Source organism: Urocampus carinirostris, chromosome 5, assembly GCF_059441175.1.
Source record: "Urocampus carinirostris isolate Australia breed hairy pipefish chromosome 5, RoL_Ucar_1.0, whole genome shotgun sequence".
In the NCBI taxonomy this organism is placed as follows: domain Eukaryota; kingdom Metazoa; phylum Chordata; class Actinopteri; order Syngnathiformes; family Syngnathidae; genus Urocampus; species Urocampus carinirostris.
In genome coordinates this window covers 20,829,521-20,853,400 of record NC_142353.1, presented here as the reverse complement: position 1 = coordinate 20,853,400, position 23,880 = coordinate 20,829,521, and the positions used below count along the sequence as shown (strand labels likewise).

Sequence of the window (23,880 nt, the reverse complement as noted above, 5' to 3'; positions counted from 1 at the left end):
TTGAGTAACATGTTTGATGTTTCATTTTTTACCTCAGTCTGAAATGAAAAACACTTAGGGAACCTTTGTCCCTTATCACATTAGAAGCCGGACTATAAACAAAGCTGCACTATTACCCATTGAGTATACCGAGTGCAGTCGCTGGTTAATTGATATCGTGGATGTGACACCTTTTTACCTTCTGTGATTATTTGCAACGTCAGGTAATTGTGCTGTGTTTTATTTTAAATCTATTAAAGATTTGTTTGAAATGTTCTATTTTTTGACTTCTGTATGGAATAGAAAACACTTCGGGAACTGTTGTCCCTTGTCACATTAGTAGCCGGATTTGTAAACTGTGCTGCACTGTTACCTTTTGAGTTTACGACTGGTTCGGCGATATATTGTCAAGTGGCACTTTGCTAATATACTGTGATTTTTTTTTCCTGCAGCGTCAGGTAATTGTGCATTTTAAACCCGTGAAAAGGTTTGCTTTTGTGAAATCAAGTAGACGATGGCATATAAATTGTGCTAGCTGTTCGTATAAGGAACTAAAGTGGGCGATCTATTGGGTTACAAATACTATTGATGCTTCGATGTTGTTTGCTTGATGAAGAATGTATGGATGCCTTCTTTGTGTTGGTAACACAGAATATCCTGCAGGTGGCTTGATGATCCGAATGGGATGGAAGATGAAGACGATTGCCCTGAGCTGGTCCCCATCAGCAACCAGTCTGGAGGACCTGCAGGACAGATCCCTGTCACCATCATCACTGGCTACCTTGGTGAGAGACATCTTTTGGAGATCGATAGCCTTAGTCAAGTCAATTCATGTTTATCTGTTTAGCCCTTAATCACAAGGAGTCTCAAAGGGCTGCACAGACCACAGATTATAAATGCAAAGCAGGCATGGTAATAAATTAGAATGAAATTCGTACATCTTGTAAAAATGTTAATACTTGATTCCAATAAAATCTGAAGTCCTGAAATTATATGATAGAGCAGGGGTCGGGGACGTATGGTTTGTGAGCCATATATGATCTTTTCATGAGTACATCTGGCCCAGAGATAAAATGAGGGCCACAGAAATCTTTTCTGTGACTTTCCATTTGTGATGCATGTGAAGCCGGTATTTGAATTGCCCGGTTTAAAATGTATCGGACAAAGTTTTAACTACAGTTTACACTCATGGTGTTAACCCAACAGACAACCTTTTGACTATGTCTCTAATGAATCTTTTATATGGAAGCTCATTAAACAATGTATGTTCACCTTTGATACACTTTATAATGAAAACCCACAGAAAAAAAATTAAACACCTGAAAATGCCAGCTAAGTACCTAGAGCAGTTTGGATGAGTGAGCGGTAGGGATGGGCGGATCTCTGCACACATACTGTAGCTCACTCTCCCAAATACATCCGTATCCTTCTCGTTTGCAGTATTTTTGTGACATTTGTACAAAAGAACTCTGCTCGTTCCTTGTTTTGAAACCATTATTTATGACAACAATATATTCCTTGTTTTAGGGTTCCGTAGCGCCTACCAGATGTGCAGTCCGTTGTGCTGTTGATATTGTTGTCAGTCATTAGTGAACAGAGCTTAAATATCAGCATCCAATTAAATTTCGCCTTATTTTGGCTGTCCACCTCTCCACCTACAATAAAATAAACTTTCCTTCCCATTAACAAATAAACCACCACCACAAAGTTGAAAATTTAGAACATTTCAAGAATCCAAAAAGTCTGACTTATTCGATTATTGATCTTGTGTTCCTTTTGAAGGTGCTGGAAAGACCACGCTATTAAACTACATCCTAACAGAGCAACACAACAAGCGGATTGCAGTCATATTGAATGAATTTGGAGAAGGTAATATGACTGACTGGAAGTCTTGTAGTTCGCCACAAGAGGGCAGAATAGTTCCATCCCGAGTGTCAGTAAAATTACCCATTGTGTTTCATTCTAATGCACTACGCTCACAGAAGGCGTAGTTTTTCAAATAGTTGTTAGATTAGTATAGCATTTTTTTTCATACCACATAATTCAATAAACCACACATTGTTTATTATAAATACATTTGGGGTGACGGAATCATAACAATTCTAATTATTCTTTCTGGAACCACCTGATTAGATTATATGCTGCATTTCTATTTATAGTGGTGCATTAAATCTTTTAAAGGAAGCGCGCTGGAGAAGTCTTTAGCTGTGAGCCATGCTGGAGAACTTTATGAGGAATGGCTAGAGCTGAGGAATGGCTGCCTCTGTTGCTCTGTTAAGTATGTTTAATAATCACTTGTATAAGGATTTCATTGATGTGTTGGGGAAAAAATGCATTTACTTGCAAGAATTTGATTTACATGTTTGGCTCATGCTTGTTTTTTTTTTAAATTACATTTCGTTTTTGTTCTTCATTTTTAGGGACAATGGCCTTAAAGCTATTGAGAACCTGATGGAAAAGAAGGGCAAGTTTGACTACATACTCCTGGAAACCACGGGACTGGCCGATCCAGGTACCAGAAAACATAGAGCCCTGTCATTCGGGTTGCGCCAAAATTTGAGACTGAAAATGATAATGCATAACCTTTGTTGGTTGTGTTGTGTTATCATATAAACATTGACCTAAGTTTAGCTATTAACAAAACATTGAAGCGTAGGTACATGCAATGCTGGTCTACTAGTGATCCCAAGAGCCAAGAAGAGATTTGCAGGCTTGAGAGCGTTTTCAATTCGGGGCCCGGTACCTTGGAATTTTTCTCCCTCTGAGACTGATCTGCAACCTCAATGGAACTATTTACCTTTAGGCTTAAAACACACTTATATTCTATAGCTTATGAATGACCTTTGTTTCACGTTGACAATGTCTGTGTATTGTCTGTTGATGCCCTTGCAACATCCATAGCCTGGTCATCCTGGAAGGGGGATTACCTCATGTGCGGTCCTTTCTTAAGGGTTATTCATTTTCCTCATGTTAAGGTTTTGAGTTTTTTTGTTTCCCTCATGTAGGTTTTAGATGAGGGGCGGTGTAATGATAACCTGTGGTCTGTAATACTCTGTAATAGTCTGTAGTCTGTACAGCCCTTTGAGACTTCTTGTGATTAAGGGCTATACCAAAAACACAACTTGACTCGTCTACACACAAACATTTTAGAACATGTTTTGTCGATAAAACTTTTGCCAAACTCATATGACCGCCATCTCATTTCTTATCGTGTGCAAATGTGGCTCCTCGTAAAATTAGCCAACTTGTTGGCAAATCCCAATTATTTAACTCAAGTGACAAATTATAACGAGAAAAATATGAACCCTCTGATTTACAATGTGACAGTTGCCTTTCATGAATGTCAATTAATCAAAATTTACATATTATCCCCTTTAAATAGTGTTATACTGTTCATAAAGTAAAAAATTACAATAATAATGTTTACCCATTGTAAGTATAAAAAAACAGAACTTCTTAAAACAATCTTTACGATTGAGAACTGATATGTTCACGGAGTCCCTGGACTTTCCATTTTTGATTTTCTTGGGTCACACAACTTTACTATTCATATTTTTCAAGAAAACCAATATGTATGACTCATTAAGATCCAAATTTAAAAATTCTGTGTATGGTTTATTGCCTCTTTTAATGCATGCACATGTGAAGACAATGTCACTTTTGTGTGTGTCAGGTGCTGTGGCTTCCATGTTTTGGGTGGATGCTGAGCTTGGCAGTGACATCTATCTGGATGGTAACAGAATTCATTTTTGTAGTCACAAGCAATCTTTAGCTGCATTTTCATGGATAACATGTCTTTACTACAATCACTTTTGGGCAAGGCTGAAGGTTTAGTCTTGGGATAAATGAAAACATGGCTCATTTTTTAAGTGATTACATAATATTGGTGGGAACAAAACAATAATTGCTCAATATTGGTGGGGGCACGTCCCCTCCATCCATGCCAAAACCACGCCCTTTCTTTTGGGATTAAAATTATGATTATATCCATTGTTTCTTTGGACACTAAAAAAATTGATTTAATAGGGTCTGTGATTTTATGCATTGCACTTAAAACCATAAACATGTATTTTTATACTTGGTAGTTGAAGATAAAAGCTCATCAACGAATGAAAATTATGTCTTGAATTTTTGTGGAGTTGTTTAGCTTATATTCAATTGTTTTTTTCCTGGGGTTCTACATTTACTCTTCTACTAGCAGTTTTGGATTACAGAAAAGCGTAATACAAAAAACAGTTGGTATCAGTCATCAGTCATTTGTTTGTTTCTGTCCTTGTGCATAATGTGACAGCTGTCCGCTGTGTTATATTAGTGCAGCTAACCAAATGTCAAATTTGTAGCAAGAAAAACATCATTCTCTGTTTCTCGGAACAGTAAAATTACCAAAAGGCTGCATGCAATTAAGTCAAGAATGTGCCCAAATTAAAAGGAAGAACTATTTAACTCATCCTTGTGTCTTTCAGGCATCGTGACTGTCATTGATGCCAAGTATGGACTCAAGGTATGCTGCTGTACTGTGTTTGTTCTAAATAAATGTTACAAATGAATTAAAAAAAAAAATCCACAGACAACAGGTAAGTAAGGGTTGAAAAAATCACCCCGGACAAACATCATGCAGTCACCTTAGACACAAAACATTAGAAAAATGTGAAAAACAAATCCTCATTGACAAGTCAGGCAGAATGCTGTAACGAGTGGCTAACCTATTTTAATTTAAGAATAGATTGGCAAAACATTCCAATTTCTTACTTAATACTTGACATGTCCATGCATTCACACTCTCAGCCTTATGTCCCTAAACCCATAAGAATGAAACTTGGCGATTGCATAACAAGACATTATAGACACCAGCAGGGTCCCCAAAAGACACACACACACATTCTGCTGTCATGAAGTTATTAAGAAAGAACAGGACAGAGGACACCTGCATAATAGACTGTGTTGCAAAGGTGTCCATCCTGCCGGGTAACACCTTTGGTGGACGTAGTGCAATTTCCAGTGAAGCTGTTATGCCCGCATGTATCTCTTGTATGTGTTCTACAGAAAAAGCTTATCATTTTGTTTCACTTTGTAACTTTTATCATTTTATTTGCTCGCAAGAATTTCAGTGTCATGCAAGTTGGGTATATCAAGAATAACACTCCTGGCTTCTGCTTGTTCTTGATATTGGTCATTAACCTAAGAAGGATTACCTCTGATGACCTCGTAATACTTGCAGAGTGATATCCGGGTGTCTTCATTTTAAGCCTTACTTTGGGAAATTCACGTCACAATTATTTAGTGAATTTCTACTTTTAAGAATGATTTCTTTTTTGTTTTTTTGGGGTAGCATCTGACAGAAGAGAAACCAGAGGGACTCGTGAATGAGGCAGAAAGGTAATTGTTTTTTTATTGTGATTTTATTTTTTATTTTTCTTAATAGTCACATGTTATGATTGGGATTTTTGCTGTTGGTCATTTTGTCTTTCTGTCTGTGAGCCCTACAAGCTCTTTTTTGCTGGGCAAAAACACAAAAGTACTGGGTTGTGTGTAAAGCTTCTACCCTTGTTTTTGATTTCTTTGTTTTTGCTTTTTAAATGGAACTTATTCGTTTGAGCGCTGTCTGCCACCCGTTCACCTCGCACAGTCCCTGATCATGTGCTATGAAAGGCATTTACACTACAGTTTCAACAGGCAGAAAATGTCACAATTGGATTGTAGTTCTCAAACAGATTCAATTAAAAATTGCCCTTTTTACCATTGCTAGTTGTTTACATGAGAAATTATGAGAACAGTTTAACCTTTTTGTCTTTTGATTTTTAAGCGAAGGGTTTGTATCCTCCCAAAATGGAATTGAATACTTTATTGTCATTGACACGTGACTCGAGGGTAGACACATAATCAAGACTTAAAAGAGAAAAATAAGATAAAAGGTCAGGATAAATAAGCAAAAGTATTTACAAGGTAGGGCAGCACAGCAGCCCAGTGGTTAGTGCGTGTGTGCACAGTTCTGAGGTCATGAGATCTAACCTTCCTGTGTGACAATTGCAGGTTCCTCCCGTGCTTGCGTGGGTTTCCTCCCGGCGCTCCGGTTTCCCACGTTCCAAAAACATGCATGCCAGGTTAATTGGCCGGCCCAAATCGTCCCTAGGTGTGAATGAGCAAGTGAGTTGTTTGTCTCTGTGTGCCCTGTGACTGGCTGGCAACCAGTTTAGCGTGTCCCCTGCCCACTGCCTCAAGATAGCTGGGATAGGCTCCAGCACCCCCGTGACCCTAATGTGGATAAGCGGTGCATATAATGGATGGATGGATTTACAAGGTAGTGCTTGGAAGACTGGACTTAGTTGTAAACATAGTGCAATTAAAAATGGGATATGATAACATTAGTAAAATTAAAAGTAATGCTATAACATTGTGCAGGAATAACAAATTCCAAAAATCAGATATGAGTGGAGATTTTTCAGTGCAATTGGCAAGATATATATTTTTTAGTTTTTGCTTGCTTATTTAGGGTGGCAATGGCCCTGGGGAAGAAATGCTTGATGACCTCCTGTCATAAATTCTCAGTGAATCTTCCAAAACCTAGAAGATATGCATTAACTCAAATGTTGGTCAATCAGACCTGGGCATTTGGTGATTGCAATTCAACCCCAGCCTAAACTTAATATAAAGTCATGGGTTTTTTGTGTGTGTGGTTTTTTTTTCAGACAAATTGCACTTGCTGACCTGACAATTATAAACAAAACTGATCTGGTGAATGAGGACGAGCTCACTCAAATCCGTGATTCTGTCAGGTACATGACTCAATGTATATGACTCAATGTGTGTTCTTTGTGTTGTCACTTATAATGTTACACATTTTTCAATGAGTTTATTTTTTAAATAAATGGGTAACATTTGCTGTTCTCAACCCTAGGTCAATTAACGGCGTGGCAAAGATCTTGGAAACTCAAAGATCAAGGTAGTTAGCGCTGTCACACTCACAGTGGGGTTTAGTTTATAAAGCCTCTCTGCAAGCCCTCTCGACCCTTTTTTTGTTTATAAAGAGTGGTAGTTGAACTCCACGAGCTGCCCTTGCTCAGATCTTCATATCAAAGTAGAAGGGGCGTAGGCGTGACATTGCACCTAAGAGCCCGCCTCCACTTCCTCCTGACACACATTCAAATGATGGAAAACACTGGTGCTGCATACTGAGTATGCATCAGGTGTCTGGTTACCCAGGATGCCTTGCTCTCTGACCTGCTTGCGTGCAACCATGTGTTTCCATACACACTGTTGGCCTGTTATTTGAAGCAGGTAACAACTGGCTAACACAAGCCACAACATCTATCAAACTTTTGAGGGTCTGTTTGTCTATGTGTGTTTTATAGTCTGACGAACCTCCCCCGCAATATCCCCACCAGAAACAGCACTACTTCCATCGCTAAGAAGAAAGTGCAGATGCCCAGTGTTTGGGCATGTTACTAAAAACAATTAATGAGTTACAATTACTAGTTACTTCATTCCATAAGTAGTTCCGTTGGGCTCCAGATTACTGATTATCAAAAGTAGCGCATTACTCTGTAAGTACCTAACTTCAGATTACTCGCATTGAACCCAACCCCCTATAATTGTTTAAAAATAGCCACACAATCAAAATTAATAGAAGAAAATATGTGAACCCAACCTGTGAAAGTGTGGAACCCTTCATATTTCTTGGCTTGTACAATCTTGAGAGTTTATAAACTTCACACATGTGAGACACTATCTATTTTGTCTTTAAACCGCTCAAATATTTGTTCTTCATTTGATTTTCCTCTTTTTCAATTTTCATCATGTATTGCCAAAATCATTTTACAGATTAAAGAGCAAAATTCGTTACTCTTTTACCATAAAGTTTTGTGCTCAAGTTTTCCTTATTTATTTAGTTGTTCCTGTATAAGCCACGCCCACTTCCTACTCGCTTACCATTCACTACTGGTAACACACATAAATATGTGCATTTTAACTGACTCCCTGATTCGAGTATTTTGTTTTATAGTTGTAAATATGCCTTAGATGTGAGTATATACAGTAGGGAAAAGACTCCGAAATTACGCATTCTCATACTCTGTGCCTGGTGCCACAGTAACTGTATGAATTTGTATGCGTTTTGTAGGTAGTTATAAAAATGGCCACCTTGTGCATTAGTTGTAGTCAGTGTTGTGTTGCTGCCCAATTATGGGTACTATGTTACTTGAGCGATGAACCATTATTGTAATTCATGATCTCCTTTTCAGGTGTATTACAAAATGTCATTAATAACTCGTTACCGAAAGATTAATTGCGTTTTAGGAAGGCGTTACAAGGGAAGGTGTTAATCCCAACACTGACGATGCCACATAACATCAACATAGTGGTTAATCAGAAAAACCTCCCAAACACACCGAGCCCATCTTATTCTATTAATAATTTTGTTCGTCCTGAGACAAAAGTTATTATTTATTTGCTAAAGTTAACCCACAGTTCATATAGTTTATAAAACTCCTAAAAAAAAATGTACTTTTTTCTACTATCAAATAAGCAATTTTAAATAACACTTGTAGCTCATGGACTTTTTTTATTTTACATATGAGCCTCACCTAGAGGGAGCTGACTTGATTGTTCTCCACGAAAACCAAAAACCTCCTGAAAGGCTAGGCAATAAAATTGGAAGCACAATGTAAAGCGCTTTGGGAGGTCTTCAGTGGCTTGAAAATTGCTATGTAAATGCAGATCATTTACCATTTACCATTTTTCCATAGGATCGACCTCAAGGAAGTTCTTGACCTCCACTCTTTTGACAGCAAGGATGGAGCAAAGTAAGTGCAAACATTACATTGTTTTGTTGATATCTAATGATGTAAGAATATTGTTGAAATAGTCCATTTCATGGAACTAAACTTAACTTAAAATTTAGGATGATAGTTACATAATCAAGTTCAAGAAAATTCTCGTTAGCATCACCAAAATAATTGAGGGGAAAATCTAAATAAATAGAAAATAAATAAATTGTAATTTAGATGAATTGAAAAGCTAGATTAGAGATAAGATCTTAAGCCCGAGCCCAAAACTCGGTACAATGAAAAATACATGTTTTATTGCAGATACTACGGGTTCGTACAAATCAATAAATAAACTTGTCCAATTAAATAAATGATGGATTAAAATGGGGGGGAAAACGTTTTGGTAATAATAAATGATCATTTTCATTATACATTTTTGTCGACAACATCGACTAATCGTCTCGGCCTTATCCCCCACCATGTTTCTTTTTATTTAACAATCATTTATAAAATGCCCCCCTGTCCCACCTCTTGTTACAGCAAACATCAGTGTGTCCCTTTTCTTTCCTCTGGCAGAATATCATTGTCATGAATAGAGTCAGTGTTCATCCCTTCATGTGAATGAAATGGGCAGCGGCGTTAAAGTTCTTTTTACGTGCCCTCATCCGGTGTGCGTGAGGCCAGCTGCAGAGGATTAGAGCTGTGTGTGTCCACTGACTCCCGAGGAGTCCCCCTTGTCCCACTGTCCCAACAGATAGCTTCTCCCCCTGCAGAGGGAGAAGGTGGGGTCCACTTTGGCTGTTTGAAGCGGCCTCCCACTGCTCTGCCTGTGTGGTACAGAGCATCGGGCTCAGACTGCTGGGCAAAACATTTGTGAGGTCATTGAGACTTGATGAGGAAAACAATGGGCAGAGTTTGTTTGGTGGCCACAGTGGATATTTCGTAGGCTTTAATTGCCATTTGTAACGTTTTCAGTAATCCATTGGGTTAACATTGTTAAGAGCTTATTATTCTGTTAGATTTAGGACATATACTGGTCCACAACAGAGGAAAGAAGAGGAATTGCTTTTATTTCAAAATGGACAGAAATTTCATGCTATTTGAAAGAGAATTTGCAATATTTCTAACATTTTTTTTCTTGAGACATTTGAATAGGGGCTGCTACTAATAATTATATTAATAGTGGACTAGTCACGACGATTGAAATAGTTAGTCGAATAGTTGGATCATTGTTTGTTTATTCTTGAATTTAGCATGAAGTGTATTCAGTATGTGGAAAATGATAATAAACGTAAGAAATAGTAAGTACAGTGAAAAATACATCTTTTTTTAAATTTAATGCGGATTTGTACAAAAATAAATAATAATGCCCTATTTAAGACCAATTAGGCACAATGCTTGGTCAGTAAAAACATAAATCCATAAAATAACCTCTCTCCATTTTCTTAAATGCATTTTGATGATAAATTAAAATCCCTGTAAACAAAAAAACAGGCTTATTACAAGCATAAGATCTGTACTGAATTTTTCGGATTTCAAATCAGGTTTTTTTTAATAGCTTGGCCCAGGGGTGCGATTTATACTTTGTTAAGACCTGTGTAAAATTATTGACACATTATTATACATCATATATGCAAAGGTCTGCTTCGCAAACTTTGCAAGTAGTCTTTTTATTCATTGTATCAAGGCTAGTATCTTCTGAACTTTAGAAGTGTTTGTACGCATACTTGATGTTGACGCCACTATTTCTTTATGTATGCTAGGCGTTGAGACAGAAATGCTATCTCTGTCTTGTGTTTAAAGATGACTCCTTTGGATGATCACAAAGTTGTCTAAAGCAAATTTGTTGATAAACTTTGACATAAACGTGTAGACCAGCAACACTGAATCATGGGAAAAAAATGTTCTCTTTTTACTTTTTTCTATGGGAAAGAGAAAGCAACATATTACCTTGTGACATCTAAAAATTGATTCGCAGAGACTAACGCACTTTGACCTTACCACACAAGGTTTGCAGTGCCAGACGAATACCAAAATACTGGCTTTCCAATCCCATATCTATTAAATGATTTTGGTGAAATTAATAATTTGCTGTAATCAACACTGCAAGCCATTGAGAAATTGTCACATGCAACCTGCAGGGAAGTGGAGTTACAGAAAAAGTAGGGACGTTCTCGAAAAAAGAATAACTCGCCATTTAACATGGAAAACTATGGATTTATAATGACATGCAGGGTAAAAATATTGTGTTACTCAATCGTTCGTGTGCTCTATTTATCAATACATTTGAATTGAAATGATCTGCATTTATATAGCGCTTTTCAAGTCAATGACTTCCCAAAGCGCTTTACATTGTGCTTCACATTTCCCAATAGCGGCCGTGATCTGTGCAGCCATGTAAGGCGCTAACCTGCTTATTGGGGGTAATTGGGGGTTCAATGTCTTACCCAAGGACACTTCGACATGTAACACGGACAAGCTCTACCTCCTGAGCTACTGCCGCCCCAATACAAAATACATTAATACAAAACAATAAAAATACTGGATTTTTATCTATTATCATTTAATATAACAACAACAGCATCAAAGTGCAACTTTTTTCTGGTTCATGGCAAAATGACTGACCCTGGTGTCCCCCCAAAAAAAGTCTTCCCTAATGTAAAGAGATCCATCCATTATATGCACCGCTTATCCTCAGTAGAGTTTCCAGGGCGCTGGAGCCCATCCCACCTATCTTCGGGCAGAGGGCAGGGGACACCCTGAACTGGTTGCCAGGCAGTCGCAGGACACACAGAGACAGACAACTCACTCGCTCATTCACACCGAAGTACAATTTGAACCGGCCAATTAACCTGAAATGCATGTTTTTGGAATGTGGGAGTAAACCGGAGTGCCCGGAGGAAACCCACGCAAGCACGGGGAGAACGTGCAAACCCCACACAGGAAGGTTCGATCTCAGGATCTCAGAACTGTGCCGCACACACGCTTACCACTGCACCGCCGTGCTGCCCGCTGTTGTTTATATACTGCACAGTCCGGCGGATAAGATTGAAAATGCATGTGATATTTGTAGGTGTCCGATACTTCCCTAGGTTTTACGGTAATTGTGCAATAATTTATATTTCATTGCTGACTAAAATTGCAAAACATTTTATGTAACTGGATTCGAACACTGTTCGTGGCAGTGAGAGGACAGACATTTTACCACTAGAACACTAGTGGTACAGATGACAAATGAAACGGCATTAGAACTTCTCATTGTCACACCATTTTACCCTTAAAGTCCCAGAAACGAATGTTAGAGAATGTAGAAAACAAAAGTCTTTCAACAAAATACACTACACGGTCCTTTACGTACATAAACATAGTAAACCACACTAATACGCTATGCAAATCAGTGTATCTGGCACCGGGAGTAAAAATAGTGTGATAATGAGATAAAACCTAACGCCTTTTCGTAGTGGATCTGTGGTCTTGTGAATAAGTGTTGGCGTTGTCACCAACACAACCCAGGTTTGAATCCCATTGCATACATCGTTTTGCACTAAATTATACCGTAAGTTAATAAAGAGCCTAACTTTTAGGAATAAACGGTAGCCCTTATTATAGTCTCAATTTCATGCTTCTTTATAATGCGGTGCACCTTTATAGTGCAAAGAATAGTGTATATAAAAATGTAATTTCTGGACATACTATCAAAGGTTATGTGTGTCACAGTTTCACTTTTAATCGAATGAAAAAATTGTGATGAAAAAAGATCTCATTCAATCCCATTTTACTTCTTTACAGACTAGCAGAGAAGTTGCATGTTGTGGAACCAAGCAGACCTCATCTTGACAAGGTATTGTCTAACTCTCCCGCTTTACATTTTTTGTCACTCCCCTTGCCCCTGTGTTTTGTTTGCTAATTTATTTCGACACATCATTTCCTGCAAGATTAAGAGAATTCGTTCTCCTTAAGGCAAAAAAAAAAAAAACCTGCTTCGCATTCCCTCGGGCGGCGACACTGTGGTGAAAACTCCCTCCCCAGTTTTTTTGTGTGTGTGGCGATCAACTTGGAACCTTTTGATGTTGTTTTTTGTATTACCTTACAAGTAAACCCTTTGGCCATGCATGGTTTAAAGAAACTAGGAACTATCTCAACAGTTTTAAAGGCCTTTTACATATGCAGGTTCATGTCACATTTCTTGTTTTCCTAATGTGTTTTTGAGTCTTTTTCCACGATGCGTTTTTCTTTAGAAACGAGCGTAAACGCCTCATGACTGCAATTTGCTTTCTATTGTTTCAAGTTTTACCACAGGATGGACGCAGATGAGACGTGTTTGTGTGTGTAAATACCACCATTGTTGTCTGTTTTCTCCACGTACCCGGTTCCCGCGTGAAGATTAAGCCACCTTCAAGCACCCCCTGCCTCCCAACACACACACACACCACCCATCCTTCACCCTGTTGCTCTTTTCATGTAAATGAGAAGGCTGCTTTTCTGTTGTTATACCAAATGACAAGGAAGTGTGTAACCTTAACGCTTTAACACAAAAACAGCAAATATCTGCAAAGTGCCCTTTTAATGCTACAAGGAAGTTTAGCAAAGAGGGTGAGAAGTGGGAGGCGAGGCTCGGGTGGGCTCTTTTACGCAGATGGAGGCTGCTGAGTGGAGCTACGGTTGTCAACAAGTTAGTTGACAACATCAGCAACCAGACTGTCTTTTCAATTGTCATAATGGATTTTTAAATGTCACTGTCCTTTCTCAAATAGAAACATATTTGCTGTATTGTAAAATCATGTCATAGAAATAATTATAAAATATGATAAATGACACATTTCGATCGTTGCAGGTTAAGTCCAAGACACTTTTAATAACATAATCATTAGTCTATGTTGAAAAGGGAACAATTGGCAAACGAAAGTAACAAGAAATCATTGTATATAGGCATAATTTAACAGCATGTTAAAAAGGGTTTACTTGGAGATAGTTGTATTTTTAGAAAACAGCATCTATCTATCCATCTATCTATATAATAATAATAATAATAATAATATATACCCTGGTCATACCCCGCAAGAGGGGTGACTGACACCAAGACAAACACATAGAAAAACAAAGAAAATAATAAAAAAAAAGAAAAGAAAAAAGGGAAATATTAGCAAAAAAACACAAACATTTTTGGACCATGGCCAACCCAAATGCCCAAGCACCCAATTAAGTTAAGCACCTCGGCACCCAAGTTGGTCATGTTTTTGTCCCTCCAGATCAAACGGGACACACGAAAGCGACCGTGTCACTTGGGTCAGGGTGACCCAACACGCTCTTCTGTTCAACAGCAGGGCCCGCAGCTTTCACTGGTTTACCCCTGCCGCATCTTACGGGTGCCCTGCCCATCTGTTAGAACGCGTCTAAACATCCCACTATCCTTTTACCACACCAACCAACTAATTATTGGACCAGGCTATGAGAATTTTGTGAACCAGTCCAAAGTACAGAAAAGGTTGGGGACTACTAGAATTCAGTATTGTATCGCTGACTCTTTACAAAACGCATGAGATTTTGAACTAAATTAAGAAATATTGGCACTGTGGAAAGTAATATGGTCATCCTGGAAGATACAAACACATAACCGCACATATTCTAGATTTTTCTTAATTACAATGCATAGTTTGAGATGAGAAAAAGTGAAACAAAACTTTTTTTTTTTTTTTAAATCCATTTCTATTTCCTCATCTCTCTTACTTATCTGCTACCGTGACTAAAAATTGTGTAAGACAGAGATAATACCTAATGCCTTTTCATGTGTCCTATTATCTCTAGTGGTTAGGATCCGGCGCCCTCCCCGCAATCTGGGTTCGATTCCAGTTGCATCCAATGTTATGCAATTGTGAACAACCATTCATATCCCTAGCGGCCTGGTGGTTAGAATTTGATGGTCATTTCTATCTGGTTTGATCCCCAGTTCCTCCTTTGTTAAGCAACTGTGGTCAGTGATAAGTTTATCGACCGTACAATAATTATGTATGGTACCACATTTCTAATTTTGTCCGCATATTAGGCGCACATTCAAGTCAAGTCATGTTTATTTGTATAGCCCTTAATCCAAAGAGTCTAAAAAGGCTGCACAGACCACAGATAATTGCAAACCACAGACTATTATGACACCATCCCCTGATCTAAAACCTACATGAGGGCAAATAATACGCAGATATTGTTAACATAAAATATAGGTTATTTACTTTCTATAGAATAGAAGTGTGTTTTAAGCCTAGATTTAAACAGTTCCACTGAGGTTGCAGATCAAATCTCAGGGGGAAGAGCATTCCACAGCACCTGGGCCCGAATGGAGAACGCTCTCGAACCTGCGTATCTCTTCTTGGCTCTTGGGATCACTAGTAGACCAGCATTTTTAGAGCGAAGGCTCCGGACCGGAACATAGGGGGAAATTAAATCTGAAAGATATGAGGGAGAAGGTCCATGCATGATTTTGTATGCTACCAACAGAACCTTAAAATAGCATCTTAAGCTAACCAGGGAGCCAATACAGGTTGGCTAAAATCTGGGTAATTTGATCAAACTTTTTTTTCTTAGTTAAAGGCTTCGCTGCAGCATTTTGTACCAGCTGAAGGCTCTTTATTCCAATTCCTGGGCAATTTGGGGTTTTTTTGTGCGCCTTATAGTCCGGATAATACGTAACATTCAAATGTTTTTTTTTCTTTTTGTAATGAAGCCTCTCTCATTGTTTAGAGTATTTTAACAGTGACCTTTGAAGTGGCGGGAAGTCTTTCAGAAGATGCCCTGAATGTTTTCATTCAGGTAAAAAGAAAACACATGTTGTGATCCTTTTTGCATGCCTACTCCCCTAGTCCAATTATCTCCCTTACAATGCAGCCCCTTTAAGAAAGTAAAGTTTTTTTCTTTTGCAGGATCTCCTTTGGGAAAAGACGCTGCGAAACAAAGAAGGGAACGCCATGACTGTCATCCGCTTAAAGGTACAGTAAAGCACAATAGTTGCCACGGTGGTGGGTGGGTTGCCATCAATAACCCAGCTCCCTTATCTGTATTCATCGGTCCTCTGGTCTTTTCTTTCACTGCGGGTTAATCTGTCACTTGTAACATGTGACATTCGTGTTCCAAGGGAATGGTGTCGTTGGCAACCAAAGCCCACCAAGTCATGCTGCAGGGGGTCCACGAACTGTATGAGCTTAATGAGACTCCCCAGCTTTGGGAGGAGCAGCCACGGATCAGCCGGTTGGTCTTTATAGGTAAAGAAATACACACACGTCCTTGCAAATGTTCACTGAATGCGATCATTGAAGCATGAGTGAGTCTTCATCACTGACAAAAAAGGACTGGGGTTGGAATTTACATTGCATCTTGTCCAGTGTTGGGGCTGAAAGGAAATAATTAGTTACAGTTACTAGTTACTTCATGAAAAGGTTATTATGTGCCCCCATATTACTGACACCCAAAAGAAACGTTACTCTGAAAATAACTATCTAGTTACAAATTACCGTATATATATTCGCATTGAAGCGACCCCGAAAACTGCCTTAAAATAGCCACTTAAAAAGAAGGACTAAACCCTTCATATTTCTTGACGAACACTTAGCTGAGACACCTCATATCCATTTTGTCTCTTGGCTTCAAACCACTCAAAGTACTCCACCATTTCTAAGTATTGTCCAAAACGTTTTCCTTTTTCTCTCCATGTATGGTTTAATGCAAAAAAAAGAATTGTGCAAATACGGTACTTTGTATGTAGTAATAATTCTAATAATATATCAAAATACACCCAACCTTCATTACTATTGCTGGGGAATCGAGGGATGTGTGTTACAAAGCTAGTGATGCAGGACTGTTCAGCAGTTAGAGGATATTGTAACACATGATCTGCATTTATTAGGTAGCGTGAAAACCCAGTAACGCACAATGTAGCAACGAAAATAGGATTACAAACTTTTAACGTGTTATAGTACTTGTTGAGTGAAAATACATTAGATGTGAGTATATACGGCAGGGAGAATATCAGTAAATCACTAGGGAGAAATTTATGGACCTTATACTTGGTGCTTGATAGGGCACCACCGTAACTGTATTCAGTTGTACTTTGGTGGCAAGTATAAAAACAGCCACCTTTTGTTAAAGTTGCTAGCGGATTGAGAGTTGAGTATTGCATTGTGTGCGAAGAAGGAACATTTAGCAGTCAGACGATGTAACAAATAATCTGCAGCATGCTACAATTTGTATATTTTCCGCGAGTTGAGTGGAGAAATGGAAATATTAGCAGGTACTTGTACAATGTGTGAAGTGTCCAAGTAACATAGTTATTTCAATCTGCAGGAAGAAATTTGGACAAAGATATTTTAGAACAGCAGTTCATCTCCACTGTGCTGCTAAAACATAAGTAATTAGAAGCTCTTCTCCTGGAAAGCATCAGTCTTCGGAATTCGGACTATCCAGAAGAGACGGATTGTGTTCCTGCTAGTCAGTGAAAAGGATGAAGCATACCAGAGGATGGATCATGTTAAATAAAGCTCTTGATGTTTTGACGTTCATGTAATTAAATGGTATGTAAAATAAATGAAACTTCTCCTTTGTGTAAAATATTTGATTTGTGTATGTATTCAATTCACAAGCAATGGTTTTATTGATGTAGCTATAAATATATCCATCCATCTATTATCTTCACCGCTTATCCTCTATAGGGTCGCGGGCGTGCTGGAGCCCATCCCAGGCTATAAATACAGGTGTATAATATTTTCGCAGCAGAAATCCAAATGACCGATTTACATCACCTGGTATTCCCTCACGGTCTCCCATCCAAGTGCATTACCAACCAGGCCTGACCCTGCTCAGTTTTTAGAGATCGGGCTTTCCTCGGGGTGGCCTGTCTTTAAGCAGTATTTGAACCCCGGACCACTCACCCGTGGGGGCTGACGTGTTAAACATGAAGTCGCCGTGCTGCCCCTTCCTAAACATGTTTGGGATCATTTTTAGATTACACACTTAGGAATTGTGGGAAATGTAGCAATTAGACAATGAACTTTTTTTATGTTTTCGTTGCACTAAAAAGGGGCCATCCATTTCACACCTAGGCCTTCAGTAGTGCTGCTTCTGAATTGATCCAACTCTCAACTGTTTGATGTCTATAAAACATCTACTACAGCTGCTACACATTTAAAAAAAGCATTAATAATCACCTAATAGAATTGCAATATTATTTAGGAATATCACCACATTTTACTCACCAAAATTTTTTTTTATTTGTGCACAAAATTCACCTTCTTATCTTTTATGAAGAATAGTTTATTTACCCTGCCTTACAGATTATCTGTGGAGTTCAGTTCCATAGAAAAGTTCTTATCTATCGCCATAGAAGCTGTCTTGTAATATTTCTGGTATAAGTATTTTTTCGATTATGGGCTGAAAATGTCCGTTCAACGTAGAGGTAAGAGTTGGGGCCCGGAAATGTCAATTATTAAGTCAGGTTGGGCATCTCTCTCGCCATTCATGATTGTTATTTTTCGGGCCCGCCCCATCAAATCGTGCGGGATTTTTAGGCCCGATCTTACCTCTAGTTCAACAGAAGCAGTGGACATGAGGATACTGTATTTTTCTTCACCTTTTCGTTGCGATACTTCCCTCACTGACACCTAGCCAATCACAGTTTGTGAAACAGCTGGTGTTTCCTTACGTCTTCTTTAAGGTTTTTCTGTACAGACTTCCTTGTACGTCGTACTCGTCTTAAAATGCACAAAAAACGTACTTTGTACGGCAAAATCGTACAGGTTGACAGGTATGCAATTATGTTATGCCTCGGGGCTTGCAGAACTGATTGTGAAGGCCTCCAGATAGATTTCTGATCCTGGGAACACATGAAATGTGATTGGTTAAATGTGAAAGGGCACGTCTGGAAGCAGCGCAACCAGGGGGAAAGCAATGAAAGGAAGCTGGCAAACAATTGGCAATTATTTAACAAGTATTCATGGGCAAAATATAATCAACATCACATGATTCAGACATTTCTTAGGCCAGCAGAAAAGTCCTTGCAGGCCCTGGCGGCCCATCTATGGGAATTACTCATGTGCAATAGTCAACTAAGTTGTTCTTTTCCTTCAATTAATCATTCACATAAATGATTAACAGATCGTTTCTGAAGTGTCTCAGCTTTCACCTTAAATTAAGTCTGTACACGCCAAGTTTGATATTTGCTGCCGTTTAACGCGAGGGGGACCATCGCTTTCGCGCGCACGTTAACGCGCACAAGTCAGGTGAGGAAGTAGGTGGAGTTTTCCCAGCTTGCCTCATTTGCAATGTTGATGTGCGCTCACTTTGTTTTGATGAAGGCCAGCCCATAAATCCCCCCATCTGCGACCGCCCGGACCCTGGCCTAGTTTGAAGCGAACGGCACCGTTTCCTTCTCGATTCTGATGCTGATTGTCCTGGTTGGCAATTTTTTCTTCTCCGCTCCGTGAGACGTCCCGCCACGGCCATTTTCATGGTCACACTTCCCCGCGGGCATCCCGAGGTGACAAACTAAACAAACCCGCGGGTGGTGGCACTGTGAAGGAATCACAACAATGCGACTAAATGTAAAATACAAAATATAGCCTTGTCTTTAAGAGTGTCAAAACGGCTGTTATATTTTAAAAGTATATAGTATATCATATGTCTTTTTTAATGCGATGACCCAGAAAATATAGCGTCACCTATACTAATATGTAGTACCGGTACATGACATTTCTATAGAGAGGCATTTGAATTTTTGTTAAATCGATACCATATATATATATATTTTACTCAATGTAGTAATCTACATATTATTGTTAAAATAAGGATGGGAGAATACCGATACCTAGTATAGGGCTTTTTAAGCCCTCATATCAGTATTTGCAGCCCAATTTCGAGGGATATACTATGAACAATTAAATGCAATTTAACAGAAAACAATATCTTAAGGCTTAATGGTAATGCTTTAGAAATAGCAGCCATTATTTTTGAGTGGGAAAATAATTTTAGATAATATTGCCCCTATACTTTGTATTGTTACCGAAGAGTACCATTTAATTGAGTGATGAAAACATGTGGTATCAAACATCCCTAGTTTTAAAAATCCATTTTTATCTATTACTTATATTTTAGGGAAATCCAAGCCCATTGAAGCTGTCTTCAGGCAGTGGGCAGGAGACAGTCTATCCTAACTAGGGCCACGAGGGGGCTGGAGCCTATCCAAGCTGTCTTAAGGCAGTGGGCAGGGGATACCCTGAACTGGTTGCCAGCCAGTCACAGGGAACACAGGGACAGACATTTCACTCACTCATTCATCCGTAAGGACAATTTGGACCGGCCAATTAACCTGACATGGTTTTGGGAATATGGGAGGAAACCGGAGTGCCCGGAGGAAACTCAAGCAAGCACAGGGAGAACATGCAAACTCCACACAGGAAGGATTCAATCTCATGACCTCAGAACTGTGCCGCACACGCGCTAACCACTGTTCCACCGTGCTGCCCCTTTTCATATACAGTACTAATTATCTGCTCATGAGACATATTTTGGTTTATTTTTATATATATATATATATATAATATATATATATATATATATATATATAATAATATATATATAATTTCCTTGTATTGTCATTCTGTGTAACAATGTACACAGAACGAAATGTCGATTGCATCTGACCCGATGCAGCCGCAGCCAAGAGAGGGCGCCGCCGACCACTTTTTAAGTCTTAGGAATGACTCGGCCGGGGCGCGAACCCGAACCTCCCAGTCTCAAAGCGGGCGCCTTATGTCAGTAAAAAAGTATTTGTCACACGTGATAACAACTTTATACTATCAATTTAACATAAAAATCAACATAAAGACATAAGTAAATGAAACTTATGCTGGGGATTAACATTTTTGAAAAATCGCGTGGTTTGAGATTTTTCCTGAAAAAGTGTGCCTTGGCTCAAAAAAGGTTTCATCATAACATAATGGTGGCAACAAAACAATGACAATGATAAAGGAAGATATATTTTTCTACTTTTAATATAATAAAATTGTTCAAAAAAAGCCCTAAATTGAGCTTTTAATGCAAGGGTGTGGGTTTGGTGTTGGCATTGCGATTTTCAAGTGATCACTTATTGGTGGTGACAAAACAATAATTCCTCGGTATCGGTGGGACAATGCCCCCTCCGTCTTGCCTAAACTAGGCCCTTGTTCAAATGAAACAATAGTTAAAAATTATTGCACTAAAGACGCAAATACATGGAGATTTAAAACTCCACGTTGACTCCCCCCTCGCTTGTTCGCTCTTTCCCTTTGCCCCCCTGGAGTGCCGGGATCTTTTGATAGGTCCTTAGAGTCCTCCCACCCCGAGTGTGTTTTGGGCCTCCCAATTTATAAAGCTCCTAGCCACACCTGGCTATAGCAAGTGACTCAAAGATCTTACGCACGAAGCGTGGTCTTTCGTTCTGATCGGGACTTCCATGATTTTACGCACGGTGCGTCCTCTTTCGTACCGATCGGGACTTCCAAGAGAGTACGCACGGCGCGCCGTTTTTCGTTCCGATCAGGACTTTCAAACTTTCCTGCCATGATACTTTCGGGTGAGTGCGAATCTTCTCCAGACCCTGAGTTGTCTCTGGAGGAAAACGAGATCCACATTGAAGGTGAATCCGAAAAGTCGAACCTGGGCTCTGTGCCCGACTTGGACTTCTCAGTGTCGGAGTCCTCCGTGCAAAGGGAGAAGGGCTTTTGCCCCGGAAAGCCTGCAGGGGGCAGCCAAGTAAAGCCCCCTTATTCTTACATCGCCCTCATCACTATGGCCATCCTGCAGAGCCCCATGAAGAAACTCACACTGAGTGGCATTTGTGACTTCATCAGCAATAAATTCCCATACTACCGGGACAAATTCCCAGCCTGGCAGAACTCAATCCGGCACAATTTGTCCCTGAACGACTGCTTCGTCAAAATCCCAAGGGAGCCGGGCAACCCAGGCAAGGGCAACTACTGGTCCCTGGACCCGGCCTCGGAGGATATGTTCGACAATGGCAGTTTTCTGAGGCGCAGGAAGCGGTTCAAGCGGAATCAGCCCGAGTTCGAGAAGGACGGACTGGTGTTCTATTGCCGACCTCTCGGGCATCCCTACCCGGTGCAAGGGCGCATCGTCCCGGGTGGACCAGGTTATCCACCACTCCAGGAGGTTCTCACAGTTCCTCCTTCGCCTTATCATCTTTTGCCGCATCTTCAAAAGAAGTGCTCCGGACCCAAAGACTTCAGAACTACGGAAATGCCAGAACCTACCATTGGTGGCTTGCAGAACAAATGCTCCTTCAGTATTGACTCCATCATGAGCAAACCGGCTCCTGTTTGTGCCTTTCAGAATCAGACCCCCCTTGCCTACTCCTGTTTAATAAGGAACCCCTTGGTCCACACACTACCGCGCAACCCTAGAATTTCGTTTGAGTCCTCTGTCATGCTCAATGGTGCTCATGTCTTCAATGAACGACTACTTTCATACCCACACTACTGAGGATGTATAAGGTTTGTTAAAGGGGACAGTATGTATTATGTGGTACCTCATAACGGTAAAAAAAAAACCTCAATATACTAAAAACAAATTTGGGGATTGAATTTATAAGCAGAAATGCAGGAATTATCATAAAATTGCCTACCTGTAAACCTCATCCAATTGCCCCCCTGATTATGATTGCAATTCTTACAAACACAACACAGCATCAATATTCTCACAGCACGACAGAATATGTAAAATATAGAAAATAATTTGTGTTAACAATGTGAGTGAACGGCAACAATTTTAGCAATACACAATGATGTTATCATCTGCTGGCAGTGACCAAGATGATCCGGATTGGAGCCCATTGGCCTACACAATTTGAAATAATCATAAAGTGTATAAAATACCAGAAAACATTAATATGACAGGTATGTAAATGTGCATTTTTTAAACACTTAGAGGTCGCTAACATATTTGTATACCATTTTGCTGCTAACGGTACCCAAAGTCCAAAAACCTCTTGCTCAAAAATATTGACAAGAAAAGTAATGCGGTTGACGATACCTTGAGTTGCCACAGTTTATGATCTTCCTTGTTCTTTTTAGCACTCGTTTTTGATTACATGACACAATACAGCAACATCTAGTGGTCAAACAAAACACACTGTCCCTTTAAGAAAACATTTTTATGAGTAGTAGTAGTCATTATTGTGTCATTATCTATGACACGTATCACTTATTTCTTGAAGAAATATTTCACTGCATGATATTTATGTTCTGGAAGGAATTCCGTGGTTTCTTGTTTTTTATAATTACTTTATTTTATCGATTTGATCGGTTTAGATATTAAACGATTTTGGAGTGGGGAGCATATTGACGACTGAGAAGGGAAAGTGTGTGTTAAGTATATTTGAATTGACCGTTTTGTGGAGATTTTGCAATTGTTGCAGTTTTTTTATCAATTGAGACTAAATGAATTGTTGTTTATGTCTGTCTGTATTCATTTGACACTTGAGAAGCATTGTTTTCTTGCTAAAAACACATCCGCCGAAATCCGTGGTCTGTGTATTATTTCTTCTGCTCTAATTGGTGAGGCAATTCCTTAAAAGCTATCGTTTTTATAATTAGATTTCAAAATAAATTTGATTATGAATATGTAGATTTGCGTTACATCAATGCATGATATTATTGCCCCCTTGAAATGACTCACTTTCAGCTTCTTAAGAGGCAACTTTTTATTCAGTTCTATCTGAAGTTCAACTTCTTCTTTCATCCCTGGAACTTCATCTCCTGTCATACATTTCGCAAGTCCCTTAAAGGTATAACAATCCAAAATAACTTACATAGGCAAACCAATAATACTAATGATTGCGTTTCAAATTACCAAGTGTCTTTAATTTGAAAGTTATTATGAATAATTGTTTAAACAAAATAATACAGGGTACCACATCCTCCCTTACAAAAAAGTTGCTCAAAGATTTTACATATTTTGCTGTCTGGTAATCCTGAAAGGGGGGTGCCACATGTGCGGTCCCTTCTCAAGGTTTCTTCATTTTCTTCATGTTGAGGTTTTTGAGTTTTTCCTTGCCCTCATGTTGGCTCCAGATCAGGGGATGGTGTAATAATAGTCTGAAAAAATA

General features: G+C 39.1%; 2 protein-coding genes across 2 annotated transcripts; both read left to right on the top strand.

The window, feature by feature from the left end:
- Nucleotides 1–327: 327 nt before the first annotated feature.
- On the top strand, nt 328–17,281 carry zng1a (Zn regulated GTPase metalloprotein activator 1A). The gene is made up of 16 exons (XM_088336128.1): nt 328–437; nt 631–764; nt 1,762–1,848; nt 2,161–2,257; nt 2,400–2,491; nt 3,653–3,712; nt 4,443–4,480; nt 5,309–5,355; nt 6,666–6,752; nt 6,875–6,919; nt 8,721–8,777; nt 12,531–12,582; nt 15,474–15,542; nt 15,653–15,718; nt 15,865–15,991; nt 17,070–17,281. The coding sequence occupies exons 2-16, from the start codon at nt 665–667 to the stop codon at nt 17,135–17,137; spliced, it is 1,092 nt and encodes a 363-aa protein (XP_088192254.1). The 5' UTR covers nt 328–437; nt 631–664; the 3' UTR covers nt 17,138–17,281.
- A 4,036-nt stretch (nt 17,282–21,317) lies between these two features.
- On the top strand, nt 21,318–22,256 carry foxd5 (forkhead box D5). The gene has a single exon (XM_088334985.1). It carries the CDS (start codon nt 21,318–21,320, stop codon nt 22,254–22,256), a length of 939 nt encoding a protein of 312 aa, XP_088191111.1.
- The last annotated feature ends 1,624 nt before the right edge of the window (nt 22,257–23,880 follow it).